The 25,988-nt window shown below is 38.8% G+C and overlaps 1 protein-coding gene across 6 annotated transcripts in view; it reads right to left on the reverse strand.

Annotated features, from left to right (window-relative positions):
* The window catches only part of CDK14 (cyclin dependent kinase 14), a 684,789-nt gene that overhangs the window by 362,943 nt on the left and 295,858 nt on the right, over window positions 1-25,988 (reverse strand). For 5 of the 6 annotated variants that reach the window (XM_027540218.1, XM_027540221.1, XM_027540223.1 and 2 more), the window contains one exon: window positions 2,049-2,111. The exons of the other annotated variant lie outside the window; for it this stretch is intronic. In XM_027540218.1, coding sequence (XP_027396019.1) covers window positions 2,049-2,111 — 63 coding nt within the window. The remainder of the gene's footprint in view (window positions 1-2,048; window positions 2,112-25,988) is intronic. 6 annotated transcript variants of the gene reach the window in all.

Here is a 25,988-nt window from a genome sequence, read left to right on the forward strand (position 1 = left end):
CTGATTTCCACTGATTCTAGTAGGTCCTGGGCTTTCACTAGCTGGGCTCTCTGCAGATTACCTGGGCTGAAGTGGAAGATAGGAGTAAGGAGGTACCATACTGTTGATTTTGAACCCAATCAACCCTAAAAAGAGAACATTAAATGTAGTAATGAGACGACTTGAGATGTTTGGGTGTTAAAAAAAATTGCGGTCATTAAACATTCAGTTCAGTTCAGTTGCTCAGTCGTGTCCGACTCTTTGTGACCCCATGAATTGCAGCACACCAGGCCTCCCTGTCCATCGCCAACTCCCGGAGTTTACTCAAACTCATGTCCATCGAGTCAGTGATGTTTGATGTTAAAAAAAAATTGCGGTCATTAAACATTAGTACTGTAATTAATAATATCCCAGAGTTTACTCAAACTCATGTCCATCGAGTCGGTGATGTTGATGTGAAAAAAAAAACTGCGGTCATTAAACATTCATATTGTAATTAATAATACTATTAATTAGTATTAAACAAGATTAATAAAAAAATCTCTGAGCCTGTTAAAATTTCTTGCCCAGTGCAACCACTAAAAATCTATCTATGTCAATGAATACACGTTTAAGAAAAGCGAATAGTCAAAAAACTGAATCTAAATAAAAATTTAATAAAACAAAAAATCACAACAATGAAAAAGGACGTATATGAAAAAAGTCAACAAGTACTTCAAGTACCATACTGATTCTAGTATTTATTTTAAAAAGAATGTCTTGCCAGAGTTCCTACAGTTTCCCACATTTTAAAATTGTATAACAAAAGTGATCATCTTAAAAAGCACCATCATTAATGTTACAACTATTAAAAATAGCCTTCAATTTATTAAGAAAAGAACAATGCAATAGAAAATTGAACAATATATAAGAACAGGCAAATTGTAATGGCAGAATCACAAATGGTCAAGAAACATGAAGATGCCCAGTGTCACTAGCAGCCAAGAAAATGCCAATGTAAAAACATTTCATTTTCACTCGTCAGAATGGCAAAAGTTTTAATGACTGGTTAGTCAGTCCTAGGGAATGTAGAGAAAAAATCCTTCTGTCATTTACCACCACGTGGGCAAATGTTTCAATTAAATTCATTACAAGTGACATCACATCTCTAATTAATAAAGAAAACCCATTAACTAGATATCAAGAAAATATGAAACTATATACAATAAAATATTATTTTTATAAAGCAAAAAGAAATGAACACATGTAACGCTATATGTGAAATCTACCTCTACTAGCAAAGGGAAAAGTACAACAGAAAAACCATGCCACACTGCAAGAAAGGTGCAGATAATGAATGGGATGAAAAGGAGACAAATAATGATACTTCAAATGCATTTATATCACTAAATGGGTTCTCAGGATCCTGAAATGTAGCCATTTCAAAACTAAAATGTAAGCACATCATTAAGCCCACTGATAAACTTTAGTATCTTCTAACTCCCTAACATATGCCAAGAAAAGAATCTCCTCTTTTAAGTTTGAAATATGGGGAAAATTTTCCAAAATGGTTGCTAGGTCAAAACTTAGAAAAGCTTAATTGTTTTTACACATACTAATCCAATATCTGGTAAAAGAAATAAAAGAAAACTAAAGGAAAAATCATTTTATCTGTTTATACAAACAAATGAAAAAATATGCACCATGAACTCATCATAACACTGTTTTGGATCATAATAATACATTATCTTGAAACCAACTGGTATTTCAGTATGGAGCGCTAAGCTAGAGCGACTGGAGATTCCTCTCTACTGAAAACATAGTTCTGGCAGGATTCCAGTAGATCCCTCTCATTACTGGCAAATGCTTCTCCATGAAGGAAAAATAGGGTACAGTTTAAATAATAATAGTCCAATGAAAATATTTAATGCCCAAGCATGGCTTTCATTGTCAAATCAATGACTATGGTTCGCTTCAGAATCACTTCTCTTCACACAATTAAAAAAAAAATTATAGTAGAGAGATTAGCTTTTGGCTCAAAAAATGCACATGAAGAATGCTAAGCCTCGACTTAAAAGATCTTTTCCTACCTTTACATTATCTGGGTGCAGCCCCCCAGGGTGCTTGTCCATGTACTGACATAAATCAGTATGCTAGAAGGAAAAAAGGAAAATGTATTAACATCCCTTTGGCTATAAAACAATGAATCAATATTTTTCTGTTTCAAAGTCATCACTACTTTCTGAACTAAGCAAATATAAGGCAAGTGGGTGGATTTTTTAGTGTATGCAGTTGCACGCTCCTCCACCCTCCATATTAACCACAGCTGAATCATTACTCCAAATTCTATCTTATGTTAAACATATCTGTGCATTAGAAAGAATTTATGTCCACAATTTGTTAATCTGTTAAATGCCTAATTCTCACATTGAATATGTATCTCTTAAGTGGAATAAGAAGAAAACTTACCTAAAATATATATACTTTAACTTCAACTAAAAGCACATACGCATACAGTTAACCAATCCAAATACAATTTCACTTACCTGCATTTTTCAAGTGGAAATGAAGGTGATGGTTATTTATTTTGTATGACATGTAAACATTACAAACAGATCATTCTAATAAAATTAATCATTGGATGTATTTACTTTTTCATAACTATATTCATTAAAAGATAATTTTCAGATTCTCAGCACTCCTGAATATATTTGAAAAAATACTGATTTTATAAAACTTTATAATGATTTACTTTCTAAATCAATGCAAATACTTCCAAAATTATAAATTAAGACAAATACATCCAGATTTATTTTAAAAAGAAATATCCCTAGATAGCAACTTATACTGTAATTTTTCCAAATATCCCAAGTTGAATTTGCACACAATTGTATATTTTCTTTTTAATGCTTTTTCTGTTTATATTATGAGCTACATAAAATTTCTAAAGAAACATGTAGAGTTGTTATATAAATTTTCCTAATCTTATTTATTGGCAGTAACAATTTTATGATTTAATCACTCTGTAAAAACCAGTGACCGTGATTATTTATGCCCCATTATCAGGTTTCAATTGTTGAGGAATTATAAGCTTTTGACACATTCATAAAGCTGTACGTGGTTGTAGCCATGATGATAACAGTTCAGATTCCTTTACTGAGTTTTTATTGCATGCCAGCTGGTAACTGCTGAGAATACAGTGCAGAATTTAGCATTCATTCACTGTTCACCATGTATTTCTCAGCTCATTATTTTCCAGGCACTACACCAGTCATTTTATTGCTGTTGTTCAGTTGTTAGATCACGTTCCACTCTTTACTACGCCATGGACTACAGCATGCCAGGCTTCCCTGTCCTTCACTATCTTCCGGAGTTTCCCCAGACTCATGTCCGTTGAGTGAGCGATGCTATCTAACCATGCCATCTTCTGCTGCCCTCTTCTTCTTTGCCTTCAATCTTTCCCAGAATCTTTTCCAATGAGTCGGCTCTTCGCATCAGGTGGCCAAAGAAAGCTCTGGAGTTTAGTGACACTAGTCAGTAAGGATACAGAATTCAAGCAAACAGATGTAGGTGGAAAAAAACCAGGATGTGTGTAATGACTGTACAGTAAGTTGTACATTAGGAATATTACTGGGCACTGTTTGAGGACATAGAGGGGGGCACTTAATGCCTGCTAAAAACAGGCCACAGTAAGTGATACTTTCAAATAAGATCCGAATAGAGAATGAAAAAGGTCAGCCATGGAGAACAAAGGGAAAGAACATGGGATAGAAGAAATGGTCTTGGATATATTCTAAGGCTGTATTGCCTTTCTCTTTTCCACACACTGAGGACAAAAACTATATACTTAAAAAAATTTTTATTTCGTACTGGGGCATAGCCGATTAACAATGCTGTAACAGGACATATAAAATGGTCCGTGAAAAAGTACTTTTTAATATATAACATGATATACAACTATAATGTGCTCATTGTCTCACACATAATAAACTGGTGAATAGAAAGTACATCCAATCATAACAATAATTACATAAACATGTTAAAATCTCTTTAAAAATGTAAATTTTCAGTTTACACAACAAAATCAAACTCATACTCGTTCCAAGATAAAGGCTAAATATAATAAACAACAAAAAATAACATAAAATCTGAAAGTAAAGGAATGATACATCATATTATATATTGATCTTATTTGTATTTTATGATATTTATACTGGCAAATACCAATAAAAAGCAAAGAGCAACTTATCAATGTAAATGTTAAACATAACAGAATTCAAAGAAAATGGATTAAACATTTATTCAGCTAGCAACATGGCATATCACTATAAAGCAAATACTGATCAAAATAAAAGAAGAAGCTCAAATTTTCACAAAATCTTGAAGGTTACTTCTTTAAAAAAAGAAAATCAACCAATGAAATTGACAAAAAAATTAAAAAGTAAACAGGAGGTTATATAAGGGATATGAATAACAGCTAAAAAGCATGTTTAATTTTACGCCCAATAAACTTATGCTACATATGCTTAAAGAAGTGAAATGATGTTAGGGACAAAGCTTCCATTGTACTTTCTACTTGACATATATGCATTAAATGCAAATTGTGCATAAATAAATGACACAGTCTCTGCTTTCAGAGAACTCAAACGTTCTGTGGATTTTAATATACCTGTGAAATTACTGTAACTTTTTTCAAAGAATAAAGCATTCAAGCATTTTGTTTGAAACCAAACAAACAAACAAAATCCCCACTTAACTATGAGGATGGAAATATATCACGAACGGGGGGAAAAGTTCCTGATTCTCATGTATACCTCATATCCTTCTGTGTATATATGCATGCCCAGTGATACTGCAACACGAATAACAAGGAGGCTTCTCCAGAAATGGGATCTTGGGAAATTTCAAAAAGATTTTTCCCAAACCTTTAAAAATTTTAAATTTGTATTCCCTCAGCTGTATGGTGGAGAAGGCAACGGCAACCCACTCCAGTACTCTTGCCTGGAAAATCCCATGGGCGGAAGAGCCTGGTAGGCTGCAGTCCATGGGGTCTCGAAGAGTCGGACACGACTGAGCAACTTCACTTTCACTTTTCACTTTCCTGCATTGGAGAAGGAAATGGCAACCCACTCCAGTGTTCTTGCCTGCAGAATCCCAGGGACGGGGGAGCCTGGTAGGCTGCCATCTATGGGGTTGCACAGAGTCGGACATGACTGAAGCGACTTAGCAGCAGCAGCAGCAGCTGTATGGCATGAACATGTATGTATGCACACACACATGGCTGTCACTAGCCATGTAGCTGTAGGTGGGTCATATAACCTCTGGGTATCAGTGTCTTCATCTGTGTTAAGGGGATAATCCTAGCACACCTACTGCATATGGATATTGTGAAAATTACTATGTAAATATCCATAATGCCCAGCACGGGGTAGCTGCTACAGGTGATGATGAGGATAATGATGGTGATGAAGATTTTCTGTAGTGTGTTTAGAGTACGAAGGGATATTTTGGAGAACTGCAATTCAAAATGAAATGCTAAATACCGTTTGAGAACTGGAACTCTTAGGCGTAACATTTCATTCTTATTATATGTGTTCTTCCTGTCTATACGTCCAGACATTCTCATTCATACTCCACAGCTCTCCGTACACAACCTATGAGACTACTTCCAGCAAATACATCATTAATCTCAGATTGCTCTGGGTGATTAGGGGCAAGAATCTAGAGAACCTCAAATGGAGGAAAAGACAAAAGGTGGTATAAGGTCTTGTATCCTGGCAAACTTCCATTTTACCTTATTTAAAAACCTTCTCCCCCTCCTCTTTTTTTTAATATACAATACTATGCCTGGAACTACATTCAGTTCAGTTCAGTTCAGTCACTCAGTCCTGTCCGACTCTTTGCGACCCCATGAATCGCAGCACGCCAGGCCTCCCTGTCCATCACCAACTCCCGGAGTTCACTCAGACTCACGTCCATTGAGTCAGTGATACCATCCAGCTATCTCATCCTCTGTCGTCCCCTTCTCCTCCTGCCCCCAATCCCTCCCAGCATCAGAGTCTTTTCCAATGAGTCAACTCTTCACATGAGGTGGCCAAAGTACTGGAGGTTCAGCTTCAGCATCATTCCTTCCAAAGAAATCCCAGGGCTGATCTCCTTCAGAATAGACTGGTTGGATCTCCTTGCAGTCCAAGGGACTCTCAAGAGTCTTCTCCAACACCACAGTTCAATTCAAAAGCATCAATTCTTTGATGCTCAGCCTTCTTCACAGTCAAACTATATTAGACGTGCCTAAATTACAAATATCATGAAATCTCTTCATTTTAACTTCTCTCCTTCATTCAACTCACTGGATTCTGTGACCCTTGTGACTTTTCCTGGTCCAGAAATAACAGAAGTAACCTTAACAATCACGCCGGGAGGTAATTCTCTGTTATTACACTTTTGAAAGCCATCCTACACATACAAGTTCTGAACAGAAGGCCCCTGTGGCACATGACCAACAGATCACTCTCCACCGATGAGACACGCATAGTCTCAGATCCATCTGGCCTGATCTCTGGCCATTTCTTGGTCCAAAAATAAAAGGAATATCTTTAGACTAGGTGCCTGGTAACTATAGACCAAACCCAGTCACTCTTCCGCCCCCCAGTCTCTATCTTGGCTCGTGGCTAGCAGCTCTTCTGGCCTGCACTACATTATGCTCCACTTCATCTTCCTGCATCTCCCTCTCATTCACTCTACAACTGCTGCTGTTCTTCTGGGCAACGCTTTTAGAAGTACTTGTGTCTGACAGGTTTATACCTGAATGCCTAAGAATACTTCGCCAGTCTTCCCTCTAGAGTGTGTGATTTGAAATTAAGCTATCAAGTGTGGCTAGATCTGTACACCACGCAGAAGAGTGAGAGCAGAAAGAAGCTGGAGGGTTCAATCCCCACACTTGCATACATTTCTTTCAAGATCAGGTTCCTCTTTCCTCATTGTTGATTATCCATCAAGTAGCATTTATTTAAGGTTCCCAGGTGGCTCCAGCGGTAAATGCAGGAGACATAAGTAAGACACGCAGGTTTGATCCCTGGGTGGAGAAGATCCCCTGGAAGAGGAAATGGCAACACACTCCAGTATTCTTGCCTGGAGAACCCCATGGACAGAGGAGCCTGGTGGGCTGCAGTCCATGGGGGTCACAAAAGAATCGGACATGACAGAAGCGACTTGGCATGTGTGTATGCAGCATTTATTATAGGATTTACAAAGGTGCATGAGTGTTTCAAGGGGAAGGAATTTGAAGAACATATCTGAAACCATAATCCCCTGAACATAAACGTTTTCTGTGAAAGAACCACATTTACAGTTTGGGTTTCTCCATCTTGACTTCATTACACTGTGGCAGGATCAGTTTAGAAGGCAGAAGACAGATATTTCTTTGTAAAAAAGCAGCATATAGAAAGACCATAAAATACTGAAGAAAAGGCTTTTTCCTCATAAGCACTTTCACACAGCAGAGTCTCAGTTAATTTCAATCATATGTAGACTGGAGAACTAGATGACCAACAGAACACACCCATGAAACTTAAAGAGAAAGACATGAAAGGAGACTGCAAAGATAAATTATAAATATGATGACAGTTTTAAACAGGCCTGAGTGGAGAACATCCCTTCAAAAGATAACCAGAAAAAAAAAAAAAAATCCAGCCAAAGAAAAAGATGAGAAACAAGCTGGACTATGACATTCACCTTTTCCTGTTTTCCCTTCTCCATTCCTTGTTGTCGTTCAGTCACTCAGTCGTGTGCGACTCTTTGTGACTGCATGGACTACAGCACGCCAGGCATCCCTGTCCATCACCAACTCCTAGAGCTTGCCCAAACTCAGATCCATCGAGTGGGTAATGCCATCCAACCATCTCATCCTCTGTCATCCCCTTCTCCTCCTGTTCAATCTTTCCCAGCATCAGGGTCTTTTCTAGTGAGTCAGCTCTTTGCATCAGGTGGCCAAACTACTGGAGCTTCAGCTTCAGCGTCAGTCCTTCCAGTGAACATTCAGGATTGATCTCCTTTAGGATGGACTGGTTGGATCTCCTTGCACTCCAAGGGTCTCTCAAGAGTCTTCTCCAACATCACAGTTCAAAAGCATCAATTCTTTGGTGTTCAGCCTCTTTCATGGTCTACCTCTCACATCCATACATGACTACCAGAAAAACCATAGCTTTGACTAGACAGACCTTGGTTGGCAAAGTAATGTCTCTGCTTTTTAATATTCTGTCTAGGTTGGTCATAGCTTTTCTTCCAAGGAGCAAATGTCTTTTAATTTCATGGCTGCAGTCACCATCTGCAGTGATTTTGGAGTCCAAGAAAATAAAGTCAGTCACTGTTTCCATTGTTTCCCCATCTATTTGCCATGAAGTGATGGGACCGGATGCCATGATCTTAGTTTTTGGAATGTTGAGCTTTAAGCCAGCTTTTTCATTCTCCTCTTTCACCTTCATCAAGAGGCTCTTTAGTTTCTCTTCGCTTTCTGCCATAAAGGTGGTGTCATCTGCATATCTGAGGTTATTGATATTTCTCCCAGCAATCTTGATTCTAGCTTGTGCTTCATCCAGCCCAGCATTTCGCATGGACTCTGCATATAAGTTAAATAAGCAAGGTGACAATATACAGCTTTGATGTACTATTTTCCCAGTTTTGAACCAGTCTGTTGTTCCATGTGTGGTTCTAACTGTTGCTTCTTGACCTGAATACAGATTTCACAGGAGGCAGGTTGCTACTAAGCTGCTTCAGTCATGTCCGACTCTGTGCGACCCCATAGATGGCAGCCCACCAGGCTCCCCCATCCCTGGGATTCTCTAGGCAAGAACACTGGAGTGGGTTGCCATTTCCTTCTCCAATGCATGAAAGTGAAAAATGAAAGTGAAGTCACTCTGTCGTGTCCGACTCTTCGCGAACCCATGGACTGCAGCCTACCAGGCTCCTCCGTCCATGGGATTTTCTAGGCAAGAGTACTGGAGTGGGGTGCCATCGGTTAGGTGGTATGATATTCCCACCTATTTAATAATTTTCCACAGTTTGTTGTGGTACACACAGTCAAAGACTTTAGTGTAATCAGTGAAACAGAAGTAGATGTTTTCCTGGAATTCTCCATTCCTTACTCCTTTTAAAACTGACTTTGGGTGAGGGAAAAGAAGTAACATGCTTTCACTGAACACCACTGGTAAAAAGCTCTCAGAAGACCCCAGAGTCAGACAAGCTTTTGGACATGAAAGCTGACCAGGGAAGAAACAAGTATAAGTCAATTATTAAGTAGGCTTCATCATTTAGTATGTGTTTGAAAGTGAAAATGTTAGTTCACTCAGTCGTGTCCAACTCTGTGATCCCAGGCACAGTAGTCAACCAGGCTCCTCTGTCCATGGGATTCTCCAGGCAAGAATACTGGGGTGGGTTGCCATTTCCTTCTCCAGGGGATCTTCTTGACCCAGGGAACAAACCCAGGTCTCCTGCATTGCAGGCAGATTCTTTACCATCTGAGCTACCAGGGGAGCTGTTAGTATGGGTTTATGTTTCTTTGTAATCAATGTATTATCAATGAAATGAGGTTTTCCAATTACTTTTCCTTGAAAAGATCAAACTTCTTATTCAAGAGATGCCAAGTTCCTCAGAGAAATTATGCTTTAATATCAGCAATGAATTTCAGACTGACCTTTACTCATTAAGCAGGAATCTAAATAGAGCACCTTCCCCAACACACTCTTTCCCCCCACCCTCTTATGTTAAGCATGGTGTCAACAATATTTGTCAGCTAATTTTTGGTATTTTTCAGAAGCACTGCCAAAATGTGATATTGAAAGTAGCACAGCCCTATTTTTAGCATCTAGGCTAAAAATAAGGAAGTCTTTCCATGGGGATAACCAACAGAAATCCTCATTTTGAAGTTCTGCCACACACACACTCCATATTCTTCTTTTCATGTTAGTGTTCCATCTTGACAGCAAGACAGAAGTCAGTATATTCAGGATTCATGTAATCTTATAGCATTAAAAAAAAAAAAACTGCTTCACAATAGTAGGAATACTGGAAAGATTCCAGAGATAATAAAACTAATTCTGAATTTCTTTCTTCTTGAGGAATAGGCTTATTTTACATTTAAATACCACAGTTCATTCATGTTAATGTATGGCAAATTCATGCTGATATATGGCAGAAACCAATACAATATTGTAAAGTAATTATCCTCCAAATAAAAATGAATTAATTTAAAAAACAAGCATCACACCTCAGCTATACTTTTATTTGGAAATCAATGAATACTCGTTTTAAAAAAAATGAAACATTAAATGAAAACCTGAATTTTTAAAAAAACAAAAAGATGGGGGGGTGGGTAACTTCCCTGGTGGTCCAGTGTCTAAGACTCTTTGCTTCCAATGCAGGGAACCTGGGTTTGATCCCTGGTCAGGGAACTAGATCCCATATGCCACAAGTAAGATCCTGCATGCCAAAATTAAGACTCAGCACAACCAAATAAATAAATTAAAAAAACAAACACATGAGATATGTTAAGAACTAGTTGATAACATGTACCACTTGAAAATATAGAGCCAAGGCACAGTAATATAGAGCACACAAAAATATCAAGCCCTCCTTATCCAGACTGATCCTTATTGTTTAAGGAGCTCCTTGCTCCTCATCCCAGTTTGATTATACCCTAATCTCTTCCTTATAATGGGTAAGTGATCCACTATTAAAAAAAAAACAAAAAACTTTGAATATTACTCTTATTGGTGAGAGAGCATATTAAGAAATTTGCAAATATCTAAAGCACAAGAGCATTCAAGAGCAATTCCTTCCACTCTTCCGTGGTACCCATAGGGTCCCGAAATGAATGGCAACAATGCTAACTGTCCATGTATCCAAGGCAGAGGCTTACTTGTGATACTTACTCTTCTCTTGGCCAGTGTCTCCTTCACTACAGTCTGGGATACACCACACACATTTTAACTAAAACCACACCTCTCAAACAGTAATACATTTGGGAGATCTCACTATCGTTTTAATTTTTAATTTATCAATATTTTACCTGTAGCTCATTTAAGTCAAGTGATTCTCTGGAGAATGGCTGCTGCTAGAGGCAATTGAAGAAAACTTCTAGAAGCTGAGCCCTCCTTTCTTCTACAGCAATCAATGCCATTTTCCTCTGGCTATAATCTCTGTTTTAATCAGTCTACATTGCTGTGAGAATTAATACATCAAATTACTGAGCAGTTAGTTTCTAACTGTTCTTATATGAAGTCCACAGGTTTAAATTGACTTTGAAATTGCACTTCCCCCCATCCAGCTTTGTAATATTCATCTATTTATTCCCAAATTATAATAAATAAAATTTTAATGTGGGTTCAAACATGTGAGCACTATTTGTTAGTGAGAAAAAATGAAAAGAAATATTAATCAACTTTCCATTTAAACAAATTCATAGCCATTCAAGGTGCCTTATGGAGAAGGTCTGTATCCACTATATATCAAAGGGTCCATTTTTAAAACAGTGGTTAAAAAATAAAAGTTTGTAAGTATTCCATTATATGTTATTTAGGTATTCTGCAAATGAACTGAAATCCCTTATCTTTAATGACAAAAACAAGACATTCATGAGCAGCTACAAAAGTACTATCTCTTCCCTCTGAAGTACTAATAGAAATTCTAATTACTGTGTCTCAAGTTGTATCACAGGACATGATACGACAATAAGAGAAAAATACGGTCTTCTGATCTATCCCATCATACGTAAAATATGTTCTTAAATGGAATACTCTCAAATATTCCACTGTTACTGCCAAGACTTACTTTACATATTCCAAAGCCTGTGTCTGGGTTATTTTATTTTCAGCTGTTTTTATGCCACTTAGAAAATGTTTGAAATTCTACCAGTAAACCCCACACCTATTTCCTAAAGAGGGCAAGGGTAGCTCACACACACAATGGTTAATACCATATAAAACTCCTCCATAGTCATTACACTGTGACAACCCAGATGGGTGGGACGGGGAGGGAGGTGGGAGGCTGGTGCAGGATGGGGGACACATGTATGCCTGTGGCCAATTCATGCTGATGTATGGCAAAAACCATCACAGTATTCAAAGTAATTATCCTCCAATTAAACAAAGAATTTTTTAAAATACAAAAAAATACTGTATAAAAATCCCCTATAGTAATCATACTGCCTCAGCTTAGTCCTAATTAAATTAGTTGCTTCTTTTTTTAATCATATAATGTATTGTTCTCCTTTTTGGACATAACCTATATGTGACTTAGAGATCCCCTAATTCTGACTAATTGGTTTCAGCTGTCATTTCTGAATTCAAAATACATAGGCAGCCTGGGGCTGGAGACTGGAGCAGGAAGCATTTCTAACCATGTAAAATCAGCAACCTGAAAGATCTTTTCCATTAAAACAAAAAACGTACTATTTGGCTTCTGGCAATGACATTATGGGTAGAAAGGCTGTATGTCTTTACCCAGGCAGTAAGACTGTTGGGAGTCATTTTTCGCCGATAAAAAGAATGCAGACATTTATTTTCCAGTAGTTCAAATGTCTGAAGTAGTTTCAATATTACAGGGGATAATTCATAAAACATATATCTATGTCCACATCACTGCAGAACACCTCTACGAGGTACAAATGATAATCCTTTCTTAAATAAATTCAAGGTATAGAGTTGGGATGTTTCAAAAAACTGGACGAAATCTTCTAGAAGAAGAACATTGAGGTTCTACAGAACTAAATGCTATTGCTGCGTTACAGGACTGTATAAACCTGCTCTCTTCAAAGAGTGAAGGAAAGGACTACTCTGGTTGGTTTATATGCCCTCTGGCACACCATTCACAAGCCTAAACCATTTAATAAATTTTAACAGAGTCACACAGCCACTTTAAAAAGATTTTCATACTATTTTGAAGCCAAGTTTAAAGGGGGAAAAAGCCAATGGGTATGAAGAATGGAATGCTCTGATCACTCAAAACCCTCAAATATTTGAAGAGAAAAAAAAAGGCTAACAAAGTGGGCCATGAAACATTTTCTGGAGTCAAACTATGAGACAGAAAAAATGAAAAAGGAACTGAACAGTTCTCAGGAACAATATTAACTTTGAAAACACCCTCTGGAGCTGTCCTGCTGGAAATAAGACAGATTCCGAAATTATAGGGTAAAAGCAACATGAGAGAAAAGATTAGAGACAGAGAGCTAGAATGGAAAAGAAGAGAGAGAAAGAGAGGGAGAAGGGACAGAGGAATCAATGGTGGCTATCTTGGAATAACGTTTTCTGGCTACAAAATAGAGAGCTGTTGTTTAGTGACTCATGTCCTACTCTTTTGAGACACCATGGTCTGCAGCCCACCAGCCTCCTCTGTCCATGGGATCTCCCAGGCAAGAGTACTGGTGGGTTGCCATTTCCTCCTTCAGGGGATCTCCCTGACTCAGGGATCGAACTCATGTCTCCTGCACTGGCAGACGGGTTCTCTCCCACTGACCCACAAGTGAAGCCCAGTGGGTAAGAGTAACACCCACATAAGGACAGATCAAACCAGATGTGTGTTTCAGACAATTCTATGAATTATACTGCAATGAACTTTCAGTACATGTTACTTTTAAAAATTTTATTGGATATAGTTGATTTACAACAGCGTATGTTATTTTTAATATTAAAAATAGCAGTTCTGGAACACACTAGGAAAATATTAAACAATTACAACTGTTCAACTCTGTCATCCTGTCTTTTGGTTTGGCATACCAACCGATATTCAAAATATACTCTGAAACTCAAAATGGGTAAAACATTGTAAAATGGATAAAAACGGATAAACAGTATTCACTCTTTAACAGCTCACCAATGACTGCAAGGGAAACAAGAATGATAAATCAATAATACTCTCTCCCTTATCTCTTTTTTTTCCTTCCCTTATCTTAAATGACACATTTACAGCAGTATTCTATCATTTGAACAACTAGTGGCAATGTTAGGCATTTTTCCTCCCAAGGAGGGAGGAAATACAGAGGGATGTAATAGAAGCAACATTATTAAGATTTTACAATGCAAAATACCTTAAAGTTTCTAAAGATGGTTATGGATATCTGATTATTTATGGAGCAGGAGTTGTGTGCTACAGACTCCAAAATGGGACAAATCAAAATCTCTTGAATTGATAAAATAGTTTGAAAAATAAATTTGTACTACAAACATAAAATTCATTTATAGTTTCAATTAAATCTGTGGCTGGTGGCAATACAAAGAATATAGAATGATAAAGCTTTCAGGCAAAGCAAGACAAAGAGACATATATGAAATGTATGTTTGTCATACATGATGAAAGAGATGTCATACTGCTATCCTGTAGCACACTTGAAGCATAAGTACATTACAAATACACTCAGGTACGATCTATTGTTTTCCACTAATTTAAATTATTATAATATAGTACATAAAGCGGCAAAAGTAATTTGCTAACTGTTACTGCTAAGTCACTTCAGTCGTGTCCGACTCTGTGTGACCCCATAGACGGCAGCCCACCAGGCTCCCCCGTCCCTGGGATTCTCCAGGCAAGAACACTGGATTGGTTTCCATTTCCTTCTCCAATGCATGAAAGGGAAAAGTGAAAGTGAAGTTGCTTAGTCGTGTCCGACCTTAGCAACCCCATGGACTGCAGCCTACTAGGCTCCTCCGCCCATGGGTTTTTCCAGGCAAGAGTACTGGAGTGGGGTGCCATTGCCTTCTCTGAAAAGTAATTTAGGTTTCCTCAAATTCTATGAGTAAAAGAATCACAACAACATTATTTTTTTTTTTAATGCAAGCTTTTACTTAGAGGTTTTGATGCTCTGAAGCATGAAAAATTGAAGAGTAGTAAAGTAGACTATTAAGGGGCCACAAAAAATTATAAAAGTTTTGCTTGAAGTAGCTCTTTTAATACCAAAGAATAAAAAGATCTCAGATCACAGAGGGGGTTTAAAAAAAAGAATTTTTGTATTCTGCCTTTTACCGAAAGTTAAAATGAAGCAGAAATTCCCAAGTATCTTTTTTTTAGGTTCCACCACCAAAATCAAATTGCTGACTTACCTGATATTTAAAAAAAAAGAATTACCAAAGATCAAATCATCACTGTTTTTCTTTTCTTTATCTACTTGCTTTTTTGCTTAATCCATGTACAAAGGAAATATATTTAGTTCCTTGCCATGCATGAGTATGAACTTAAAGATACCCTGGAAACAGAACTGCTTTTTTTCCCCTCCATCATTAGACACTTGCAAACTTGCCAAGATAATAACTTTCCCAAGAGCTTGACATATTTGGCAGATATAGTTGATATTTTGAATATGAATTCTGAAACTTCAAGAAGCAAAGGCCAACATTATTGCTCCTCATGATATGTTTTAAACTTTAATGCCAAAATCTAGTTATATATTCAGTGAATCAGAGCTAAAAATATCTTTTCTTGACTTAGTGCAATTTGCCATAAAAAGATTACTGAAAAAAAATGTCAAGAGAAATAATAAAATCTCACCAAGTCCGTCTAGGATGAATTCAGGTAGTGCTTTCCTGATGCTGTGGTTGAAAATACCACTTGAAAGTCAGTCTTTGTATGATTAGGATATGTAAAATAGATAGCCAGTGGGTATTTGATGTGTGACAGAGGGAGCTCAAACCTGTGCTCTGTGGCAGACTAGAGGAGTGTGATGGGGTGGGAGGTGGGAGTGAGGTTCAAGAGGGAGGGGACAGGGGACATATGTATATTATGGCTGATTTATGTCGACGTTTGGCCGAAACCAACACAATACTGTAAAGCAATTATCCTCCAATTAAAAATAAATAAATTTATTTTTAAGTCAATCTTAGCAAAATTTAATAAAAGCTACTAGTGCTTAAATTTTAAATCAATTAGAAAAAAATTTTAGAAAATCATAGTGGAGAATCTGAGGCAAAAATTCCTGTATTTACCTTAAAACAAATTAGTAGGCCTAGCACGTAATTACTATAATCAATATATAAACATGGTTGTAACCATTTCTATCAAGAAAAACAGCAGAAACCATTCTTGACATAGAAGGTGACCATATCTGTACTTCACCATTGACACTATCACACAAAAACTTGTGGTAAGTATGCTGATTTAGTGCCCTCACTGATAAAACATTTAGTTTTGTCAAAAACCAGAATCAAGTGCTTAATAAAATATTTTTTAAAAATCACTATTTAAATTTGTTTTATTAAGAATTTCAAATTTATCCAAAATTTTAAATGGTATCAAAGAAAAGCATGGGAATTTTATATTAACACAAAGGGTGCATGAATTTTAAAATGTGGGCAGACTTTGGTACATAACCACATTTAGTGATTTGAAACAACAGTAGCATGAACTTCTGAAAGCTTTTTAAAAGATTAAAAAATCGTATATGTACTATAAATTATAGTGTACATATATGTACATATATATATATATATATACACATATACACATGCCAACATGCATTGAGTATGAATCATAAAAGAAGTCTTTAAAAAAAACACATTAGCATTAGCTTTCTCTCGGGTGGCTGGATACTAAGTAATCTGGAATATGTCAGTCAGGATAGGCTAAGTTATACTGTGATAACAAATAACTCTTGCTCAAAATTTTTTGGCCAAAGCAAGTCACAAGGTCACACCCTGGTTTAATGGAGAAAAGAGGTATAATTTTCCTGCAGGAGTTGGAATCCAAATACTAGAAAATAATAATATAATTATCTATATTAGGCAAATTATATTCATTTTTAACTGCTACTATACTAAGAATATAGGAAGAATAGGGCTTCCCTCATAGCTCAGTTGGTAAAGCATCTGCCTTCAGTGCAGAAGACCTGGGTTTGATCCCTGGGTTGGGAAGATCCCCTGGGGAAGGAAATGGCAACCCACTACAGTATTCTTGCCTGGAGAATCCCGTGGACAGAGGGGTCTGGCAGGCTACAGTCCATGGAGTCACAAGAGTCAGACACGACTTAGTGACTAAACCATTACCATAGTAAGAATAATAAATATATATACACATATATTTGCACTGAATTTTAAAAGAAACTTTTGCCAAGGGTTTAATAATTTCAAAAGGATTGTACAATTTTATGAACTCAATTATTTCTCATCCAAAGTCAACTTTTCCAGAAATTCCTGCTATCCCAGGTTATTTATTTCCCCTCTAAACTCTGAAAAATCTTTAGATTTTTCCTAGTAGATGTCCTGATATTCTTGGATATGTAAATCCGAACCCCACCTTTTAACAGGAATTCCCTAAAAGATAAAAAAAATTCTTATTAAATTTTAAAATTAATCTTTGTCCACTGTGTAGCACAGGGAATCCTGTTCCATCTTATGTGTCAGGCTGGATGGGAGGGGAGTTTGGGGCAGAATGGACACATGTGTATGCATGGCTGAGCCCCTTCCCTGCTCACCAGAAACTATCACAGCATTGTTAATGTGATATACTTCAACATAAAATAAAAAGTTAAAAAATAAAATAAAATCCATCTTTATGACACCAGGTCATAGGTTTGGCTCTCCAGGTGGACTTTGGGGCCACAGCACCCTTGTTAGGTTAATAAAAATAAAATATGTTCATTAGGTGAAAGGAATGTAAAGGAAGCAGGGTTGGACAAAGGATGCGAAAGTGTGATGCGGGCCAATAAAGCCTTGGCCAACCGAGTACCAGCATTTGCCCTGTGTCAGGCAGGCAAGGCCAGACCTCTCCACCCCCACTTCACACAGTCACCAGACACAGGATGCCTGGGGGAAGGCACGACCTCATTCAAGACACGCCCCTCCTCCCTGGTCAGAGCCTGGGCTGCTGCTGAGGGATGCATTCTGGCGACATACAGCTATGCTTGCTGTGGCTAGTCAGAGCGCTCCCCTTTAAAGAGGATATGGAGCCCGTATCTCTGTGTCTGTCACACTCTATAAGGGTGCTTAATGACATCCTTGAAAAATGACTACATTTATGTTATACACACACACACACACTCAATCACATCTGATGCATTTATTTTATGGGAAAAAAGAATATAACAATTTGGCAAAGATTTATAGAGTGCATACTGTAACTGTACTACGAGACATACTACGTACTACGAGGAACAAGCCGCTGCGCTCAGGAACAGGAGCTGCTTCTGCATCTCACACAGATGTCAGAACGACAGGCAGGAACAATCCTGTTGCCCTGCTCACCCTTTACAAGACACCACTCAGTTCACTGTATTTTTATGCTGGTGAGATCTGATTTAAAGAAAACCAAGCAAAAAAACTAATCCTTTCTTGTCTTCTTGATTTCTAATAAATATTCTGTTATTGATCACCCCGCCCCACACCCTTTCCCCTCAGCATTGCTAGTTTTCTATCTTGTTGCTAGAATTAGACACTGTTCCTCAACACATCTCCTAAAATCCTGGCTAAAATACTCAACATATCATCTTTCCCTGTTGCTTCTAATCCAAATAGAAAGGGAAGAGAAAGCTAAAGAGGAGAAAAGAGACCAGGTCAGTCTTTCAAATGTCCCTGAGGATGGCCAAAATGAAAACTAATAGCTGAGATCCAAAGCTTTAAAACAAAGAGCACATATTCAAGAAAAAAGGAAAGACCCAGAGGATGGAAAATTCTTTACTTAGCAAATAGCTGCCATGACAAATTAGTTTTTCAGCTTCTGAATTATGAAATCAAAATGAGCCATGAGCATCTGTTGGGGATTTTATAGCTGAACTGGTATCTGCCAGGGAAAAAGGAGTAAATGACTCACTTGAAGCTGGAAGTTAACTTAGAGCACTAAAGTTCATATTCTCAAAAGGAAGATTCTCATACTATACACCTATCAAAAGCATAAAGAATCTTCAAAATGAGCAACCTATACATTCTTAATTATGTTTTAAAATCAGAAGCCTTCACCATTGTTCATTCCTTATACATACAACTTGCATTGTAAAAAGGTTCTTAATAGCTTTTAAAATGCTCTCAAATGTGTGAGTGTGTGTTTATACAGGCTATCAACTTCCTACAATCATCAGAACAAGCTATAATAAAAAAAAAAGCAAAATGACTCATGGACCAAGTAATAATAGTAAATGTTTTTCATCAAGACAAGGCATCCTAATAAAGGCATAATCATGCTCTAGACACTGATTGTGTGCCTAAAATTTTACTGATGGGATAATAATCTTAAAGTGAAAGTGTTAGTCAATCAGTCATGCCCAACTCTTTGCAACCCCATGGACTGTGGCCCGCCAGGCTCCTCTGTCCATGGAATTCTCCAGGCAAGAATACTGGAGTGGGTTGCCATTTCCTACTCCAGGGGATCTTCCCAACCCAGGGATCAAACCCAGGTCTCCTGCACTGCAGGCAGATTCTTTACTGTCTGAGCCACCAGGGAATCTAGTAACAGTTAATTCAAATGTTTTTACTCCCACTAGCCTTGTCACATGTGATAAACTCTGATAATTGATAAGTAGCAAAGATTTATATGCTTCACAACCAGCGATGTGAAAAAATTCCTAATTACACAGTGGTTTACACAGTGACAAGCTCAAACATTTGTTCATATTTAAACTGAAGAATGGATGTAATTTGAAGGTAAAGATGGCAAGCTGGACATGCATACCCATTCTGTACTCTTGAATAGGTACTCACCAAAATTTTAGGAGCTCTGAAACAGATGGTAGCAAGTTCAGCATAGCAAAACACAAACAAACAACAATGGATTATTACAATGGCAGCAGGGAAAGCCTAGAAGCGACCTTATTTGTATGATAGAACAACCAAATGGCTCAGAGCTGGCACCGGGAGGTGAAAATGAACAGGAGATCTACATATAGAGGTCAGAAATATGCAAGAGTAGTGGGAAACCTTTTCAGTAGATTTTAATCGTTATACCTTTATTCCACTTTGCTTACACAGGTAATTGCCTCTCCGAAACCCAGAGATGATAAAACTATTAACTAGGAAACCCAGCCAGTTAAGGACAGGCATACCATCTTGAAACAGGAGGATTAAGTGGATTTCTGTCCTCTATTTTGCTTTCAGAAGATTGTCAGCTAGGACTTTATCTTCTAGGCAGGGGTTTAGGAGAATCTTCACCAGAACTCTTATAGCACTGCAGGGAAGAGAGTGATATCAAAGGTTGTTGGGGGCCAGAGTGAGGTACTCCGCCCGTGGCAAAGGTCATGAGGAAGGAGGCTCGACATACCATACGCAAAGGTGGGATCGAGCCTCAGGAGTCCCCCTGGAAATCCTCGAGCATCCACCCCCATAACCAGAGCCTGCCTACTTTACTACTTTGTGCTCTCACCTACATCTCTGACTTTACAGGGGGCTCTCCCCCACCACCTCTTTCGGAGAAGGAGTTAACCTAGAGCTCCAGTTAATAAAAACTCCTGGGCGTGACAAGAGTGTTTTAACCTACAAACTCCTCTGAAGGTTCTCTGGCCTGCCTGACAGGCTTGTCCGGCCACATGTGATTGCTCACAGCCTCCCAACCGTGAGAGGCACGAGATGCTTTAAACCTTCTAAAAACAGGTTCCTTAGAAAAGTTAGAAAACTATTAGTATAAGTATAATGGGCTGATTAGAAATTGTATTGGTGAAGGGTTTTTCATTTGTTGAGCCAATGTTTGTTGCTAAGTCTCCATATCCCCTGCCCTTACACACATTAATGAATATATAGAAGAAATAAGTATTAACCTTTGATATTAATCATGTTAGACCTTAGGCTAAGTAAATTCTTTCCTTAACTGAAACCCACTACACCCTCACCCTATAGGAATGTAACTTTATTTGGGTGGCGTCTGTTTTAAGAATAATCACCCCTGGAGAAATAAGTGTCCTGGTTGACTGACCGCTGTCACAAGGAGAGGGTCATAATTTGTTAGCAGGCCCCCTGGCCAGAAGATGATGTAACACCCCTAAGACCTCTGTATACATTTGTATGAAGCACCTGACTTTAATAAAAGTCAGGACTGCTGACCCTGCGTGACTTTTGCATAACATCTCAGTGTATAAAAGTAGACCATGGAAAATAAAGAATTGGGATCAGTTTCTCGAGATACTGGTCTCCCCATGTCGCTCTCTCTCCCACTCTGGTTGAGTCTCCATCTGGAGCGCGGAACCCGCCATGCTTACTAATTATGCCTGGGTTTCTAAGATCTGACCGGGGAGGCCTCAGTGTCTCCTCTCCTTCGGGAGAACGGAAGGACGCCTGTGGCCTACGTAAGTGGTGCAAGCTTCTTGTCTTGAAGTTTTATTGGTCTCCCGCGTAAACAAAGCTACTCAGCCTCTTTTCTCCACTGAATTTTCCTACTGAGCTATCCTCATTCTATTACTCTTTATATCTTTGATGAATATTTAAATAGTCGCCTAAGCCGTCTCCCCTTCGAATACCCTGGATCAGCCGGGGCTGGACCCCGGCAAAAGGTGTCTCAACAAAATGGCTGAGACAATTCCTACAGTGAAATTCATGGTGAACCAGCTATCCAACGCACTTGGAGCTCCCAATCAAGTTGTTACCGCACCATTTGAAAAGGTATAGCAACCGTGAAACAAGAAAAGGCTATTATAAAATGGAATATTCTGAGAACGAAAAGGTCTCTAAGAAATTAATAGGGAAATTTTAAATGTCAATAAAATAGATGAAACACAAAGTTGAGTCCCTTAATGCTGAGCTAAAGGAAAAAATAATTAGAAAATAGGAGAGAAAAGGCAAGAAAATGGGAAGAGCAATCCAGGAGGTCTGACATTTACATAATAAAAGAGCTAAAAAAAAAAAAAAGAAAAAGTAAAGGGAAGAACTCAAAATAATTTAAAATATTTTCTTGCAACAGAAGGACCTTAAAAGAGCTCAACCTCATTAGTCACAGTCACGAGGAGCGACAGTGAGAAACTGGCACAGACCCCCTGTACCAGGAGGGACAGACAAGAACAAGTACTGGGGAGAGTGTGGGGAGACTGGAAACCCCACACCCCGCGGCTTACACTGTGAAGTGGTGCATCCAATTCGGAACACGGTCTTAAGATGGTCCCTCAAAATTTAAAGACCGTTATCAGATGACTCAGCACTCCTGCTCCTACGTATGTTCTCAAAAGAACTGAAAACAGGCGCTTATACACAAATGCTCACAGCACTGCTATTCACAGGAGCCGAAAGGTTAAAAGCAACCCAATGTACATCAACCGACGAGGGGATAAACAAATTTGATATGAACCTATTAATCAAGATTTCAGAAATGAAAGCCTGATTGAAATAAAGAGGCATTCCTTTGGAGTTTGTTAGGACTGCATGTGAGAAAAACAAACTCAAGGAGTCCTTGAATTGTGCTCTGTTACGGCACAAAACGGAGGAAACTTATAAAGGCAGAAATTGCAAGGTCACAGTTAATGACATAAATTGTTTGTCAAGAATTATAATTTGAACTGGCAAGAACTAAGGATGCGTATTAAGGAAGGATGGATTGGGGTCTGAAATGGCTGTGTAGTTACAAGGCAGGACTTTGAACTCACAAAGTTGCAGTTAAGGGATAATGTTCTAAACACAGGTGGTGGGGTTATACAGTTTGACTTGAGTTCAGAGAAAATTCAAAGCCTCAGTGTCTGAAACCAGATCCTCAATGACTGCCTGACACTGTTTTTGTATGCCTGGTCTATGATTATATCATTATCATTTCAATTTGTCATCAAGCCATACTATGGACTATTATTCAGCCATAAAAAAGAATGAAGGCTACACCATGAATGAACTCCAAGAACATTATAATAAGTGAAAGAAGCCTGCACAAAAAGTCACATATTAATTATTCCATTTATATATAATGTCCAGGAAAATCCTTATAAAGATATAAAGTAGATTACTGGTTGCTAGCAGTTAGAAGGGTGGAGATTACAGAGTGACTGCTAATGGGTATGGGACTTCTGTTCAGAGTGATAAATTTTCTAAAATTTAGCAGTAATGGTTCCCAAACTCTGAAAATATACTAAAAACCACTGAATTTTACACTTATTTAAAAGAGTAAATTTTGTTATGTGAATTGTATCTCAATAAAGTTGTATTAAAAAAAAAGGAAAGACATGCACGAATTTCCAGAATGAAAAAGTGCACCCAAAGAAAATAAAGCTATATCTTGACCAACTTTTTGATTCAGCATGAAATTTCAGAACACTGGAAATAAAGAGAAGTGTTTTAACAGAAACAATGGAAACTAGACAATAATGGAGCAATTACATTGAAATTCTACTGAAATTATTTCTAACCAAGAAACCTATATCTAGCCAAAATGCCAATCAAATGTAAGTGCAAAATAAAGATATTTTCGGAAATGCAGCATCTCAAAAAAATAAAAATCTCCCCCACATTCTTTCACAGAAAGCTATCAGAAATTATGTCCAGTTTCATCCACCTCATTAGAACTGCTTCAAATGTATTCTTTTTAATGGCTGAGTAATACTCCATTGTGTATATGTACCACTGCTTTCTTATCCATTCATCTGCTGATGGGCATCTAGGTTGCTTCCATGTCCTGGCTATTATAAACAGTGCTGCGATGAACACTGGGGTACACGTGTCTCTTTCCCTTCTGGTTTCCTCAGTGTGTATGCCCAGCAGTGGGATTGCTGGATCATAAGGCAGTTCTATTTCCAGTTTTTAAAGGAATCTCCACACTGTTCTCCATAGTGGCTGTACTAGTTTGCATTCCCACCAACAGTGTAAGAGGGTTCCCTTTTCTCCACACCCTCTCCAGCATTTATTATTTGTAGACTTTTGGATTGCAGCCATTCTGACTGGTGTGAGATGGTACCTCATTGTGGTTTTGATTTGCATTTCTCTGATAATGAGTGATGTTGAGCATCTTTTCATGTGTTTGTTAGCCATCTGTATGTCTTCTTTGGAGAAATGTCTAGGGGTGGGGTGGGGGGTGGGGGGGGGAAGGGGTGGCCCCCCTTCTCCTCCTTGAGGCCTGCACCCTGGCTCCCGTCCCTCTCGCACCTAACCCTAACCCTAATCAGTTCTAATGAGGTGGATGAAACTGGAGCCTATTATACAGAGTGAAGTAAGCCAGAAAGAAAAACACCAATACAGTATACTAATGCATATATATGAATTTAGAAAGATGGTAACAATAACCCTGTGTACAAGACAGCAAAAGAGACACTGATGTATAGAACAGTCTTATGGACTCTGTGGGAGAGGGAGAGGGTGGGAAGATTTGGGAGAATGGCATTGAAACATGTAAAATATCATGTATGAAATGAGTTGCCAGTCCAGGTTCGATGCATGATACTGGATGCTTGGGGCTGGTGCACTGGAACGACCCAGAGGGATGGTATGGGGAGGGAGGAGGGAGGAGGGTTCAGGATGGGGAACACATGTATACCTGTGGCGGATATATTTGATATTTGGCAAAACTAATACAATTATGTAAAGTTTAAAAATAAAATAAAGGGAGGAGCCAAGATGGCGGAGGAGTAGGACGGGGAGAACACTTTCTCCCCCACAAATTCATCAAAAGAGCATTTAAACGTCAAGTAAATTCCACAAAACAACTTCTGAATGCCGGCAGAGGACATCAGGCACCCAGAAAAGCAACCCAACTCTTCGAAAGGAGGTAGGAAAAAATATTAAAAACAAAAAAAAAGAGACAAAAGAGGGAGGGACGGAGTTCCGTCCCGGGAAGGGAATCTTAAAAAGAGAGAAGTTTCCAAACACCAGGAAACCTTCTCACTGCCGAATCTGTGCCGAGCTTTGGAAGCACAGAGGGCAACATAACAGGGAGAAAAAATAAATAAACAATTAAAACTTGCAGATTGCGAGCCCTACGGTAACTCCCCCAGCGGAGAAGCAGCGCAGACGCCTGCATCCGCCATTAGCAAGCCGGGGCTGAGCAGGGAGGCGCGGCGTGGGCTGCATCACTGAGTAAGAATCTGGCCTGAATACCCTGAGCGCTATCTGAGCGAAATAATTTGGGCTAGCAAACCAGACTGTGGGATATTTACCACGCGAAAAGCCAGCCCTAACCTAAGACCGCCAGGCCCGCGCACGGAACAAAGGACTGAACAGAGATAGCCGGCTGCAGATCTTCCCCCTCCGGTGACAGGCAGCCAGAGCCGGAAGGGGGCAATCGCAGCCCCAGAGAGACATTATCTATAAAACTGTAAGCAGGCTTCTTTGCTAACTAAAACTTCTTGGGGGTCTGGACGGTCAACATCTGCCTGAGAAGGTGTGCCGGTTTTAACACCCAGATAACCGAGTGGCGGGGAGGCGATAAGTCGCAGCATTGGCGCTCGCCAAACACCTCATCACCTGAGCTGCTCGGACCTGGGAAGAGCACAAAACGCAGGCCCAACTGAGTCTGCGCCTCTGAGGACTACCCGAGTGCCTGAACCTGAGCGGCTTGGACCTGGGAGGTGCATGCAGCCCAGGGCCAGCCTCGGATTGTTCCCGGCGGAACAACCTAGAGTCCTAGCAGTGTGGACAGGGAGGCTACACGCGCCGTGAGCAGGGGCAGACCCAGGGTGGCTGAGGCACTGCGAGCCCACGCCAGTGTCATTTGTTTGCAGCATCGCTCCCTCCCTCCCTCCCCACAGCGCGACTGAACAAGTAAGCCTAAAAAAAAAAAAAAAAAAGTGTCCTCCACCGTGCCCTTTGTGTCAGGGCGGAAACCAGATACTGAAGAGACTAGCAAACAGAAGAAGATATAACAGAGGGAAACGCCTTGGAAGCTACAGGCAATAGATCAAAACCCTGTGGTTACTACGGACTACATAGGAAGGGGCCTATAGATCTTGAGAAATATAAATCTGACCAAGGAACTAGCCAAAAATGAACTGAACCCACAACACCCACAAAAAAACCAAAAAAGTCCTAGATATATTTTTATTATTTTTACGATCATTATTTCTTTTTTTTTTAATTAAAAAAAATTTTTTTAAGTCCTCTATTGTTCCTTTAAATTTCACTTTTATAACCTATTATTTTGCAAAAAAAAAAAAAAAAGACCCCATTTTT

Source organism: Bos indicus x Bos taurus, chromosome 4, assembly GCF_003369695.1.
Source record: "Bos indicus x Bos taurus breed Angus x Brahman F1 hybrid chromosome 4, Bos_hybrid_MaternalHap_v2.0, whole genome shotgun sequence".
Lineage (NCBI taxonomy): Eukaryota > Metazoa > Chordata > Mammalia > Artiodactyla > Bovidae > Bos > Bos indicus x Bos taurus.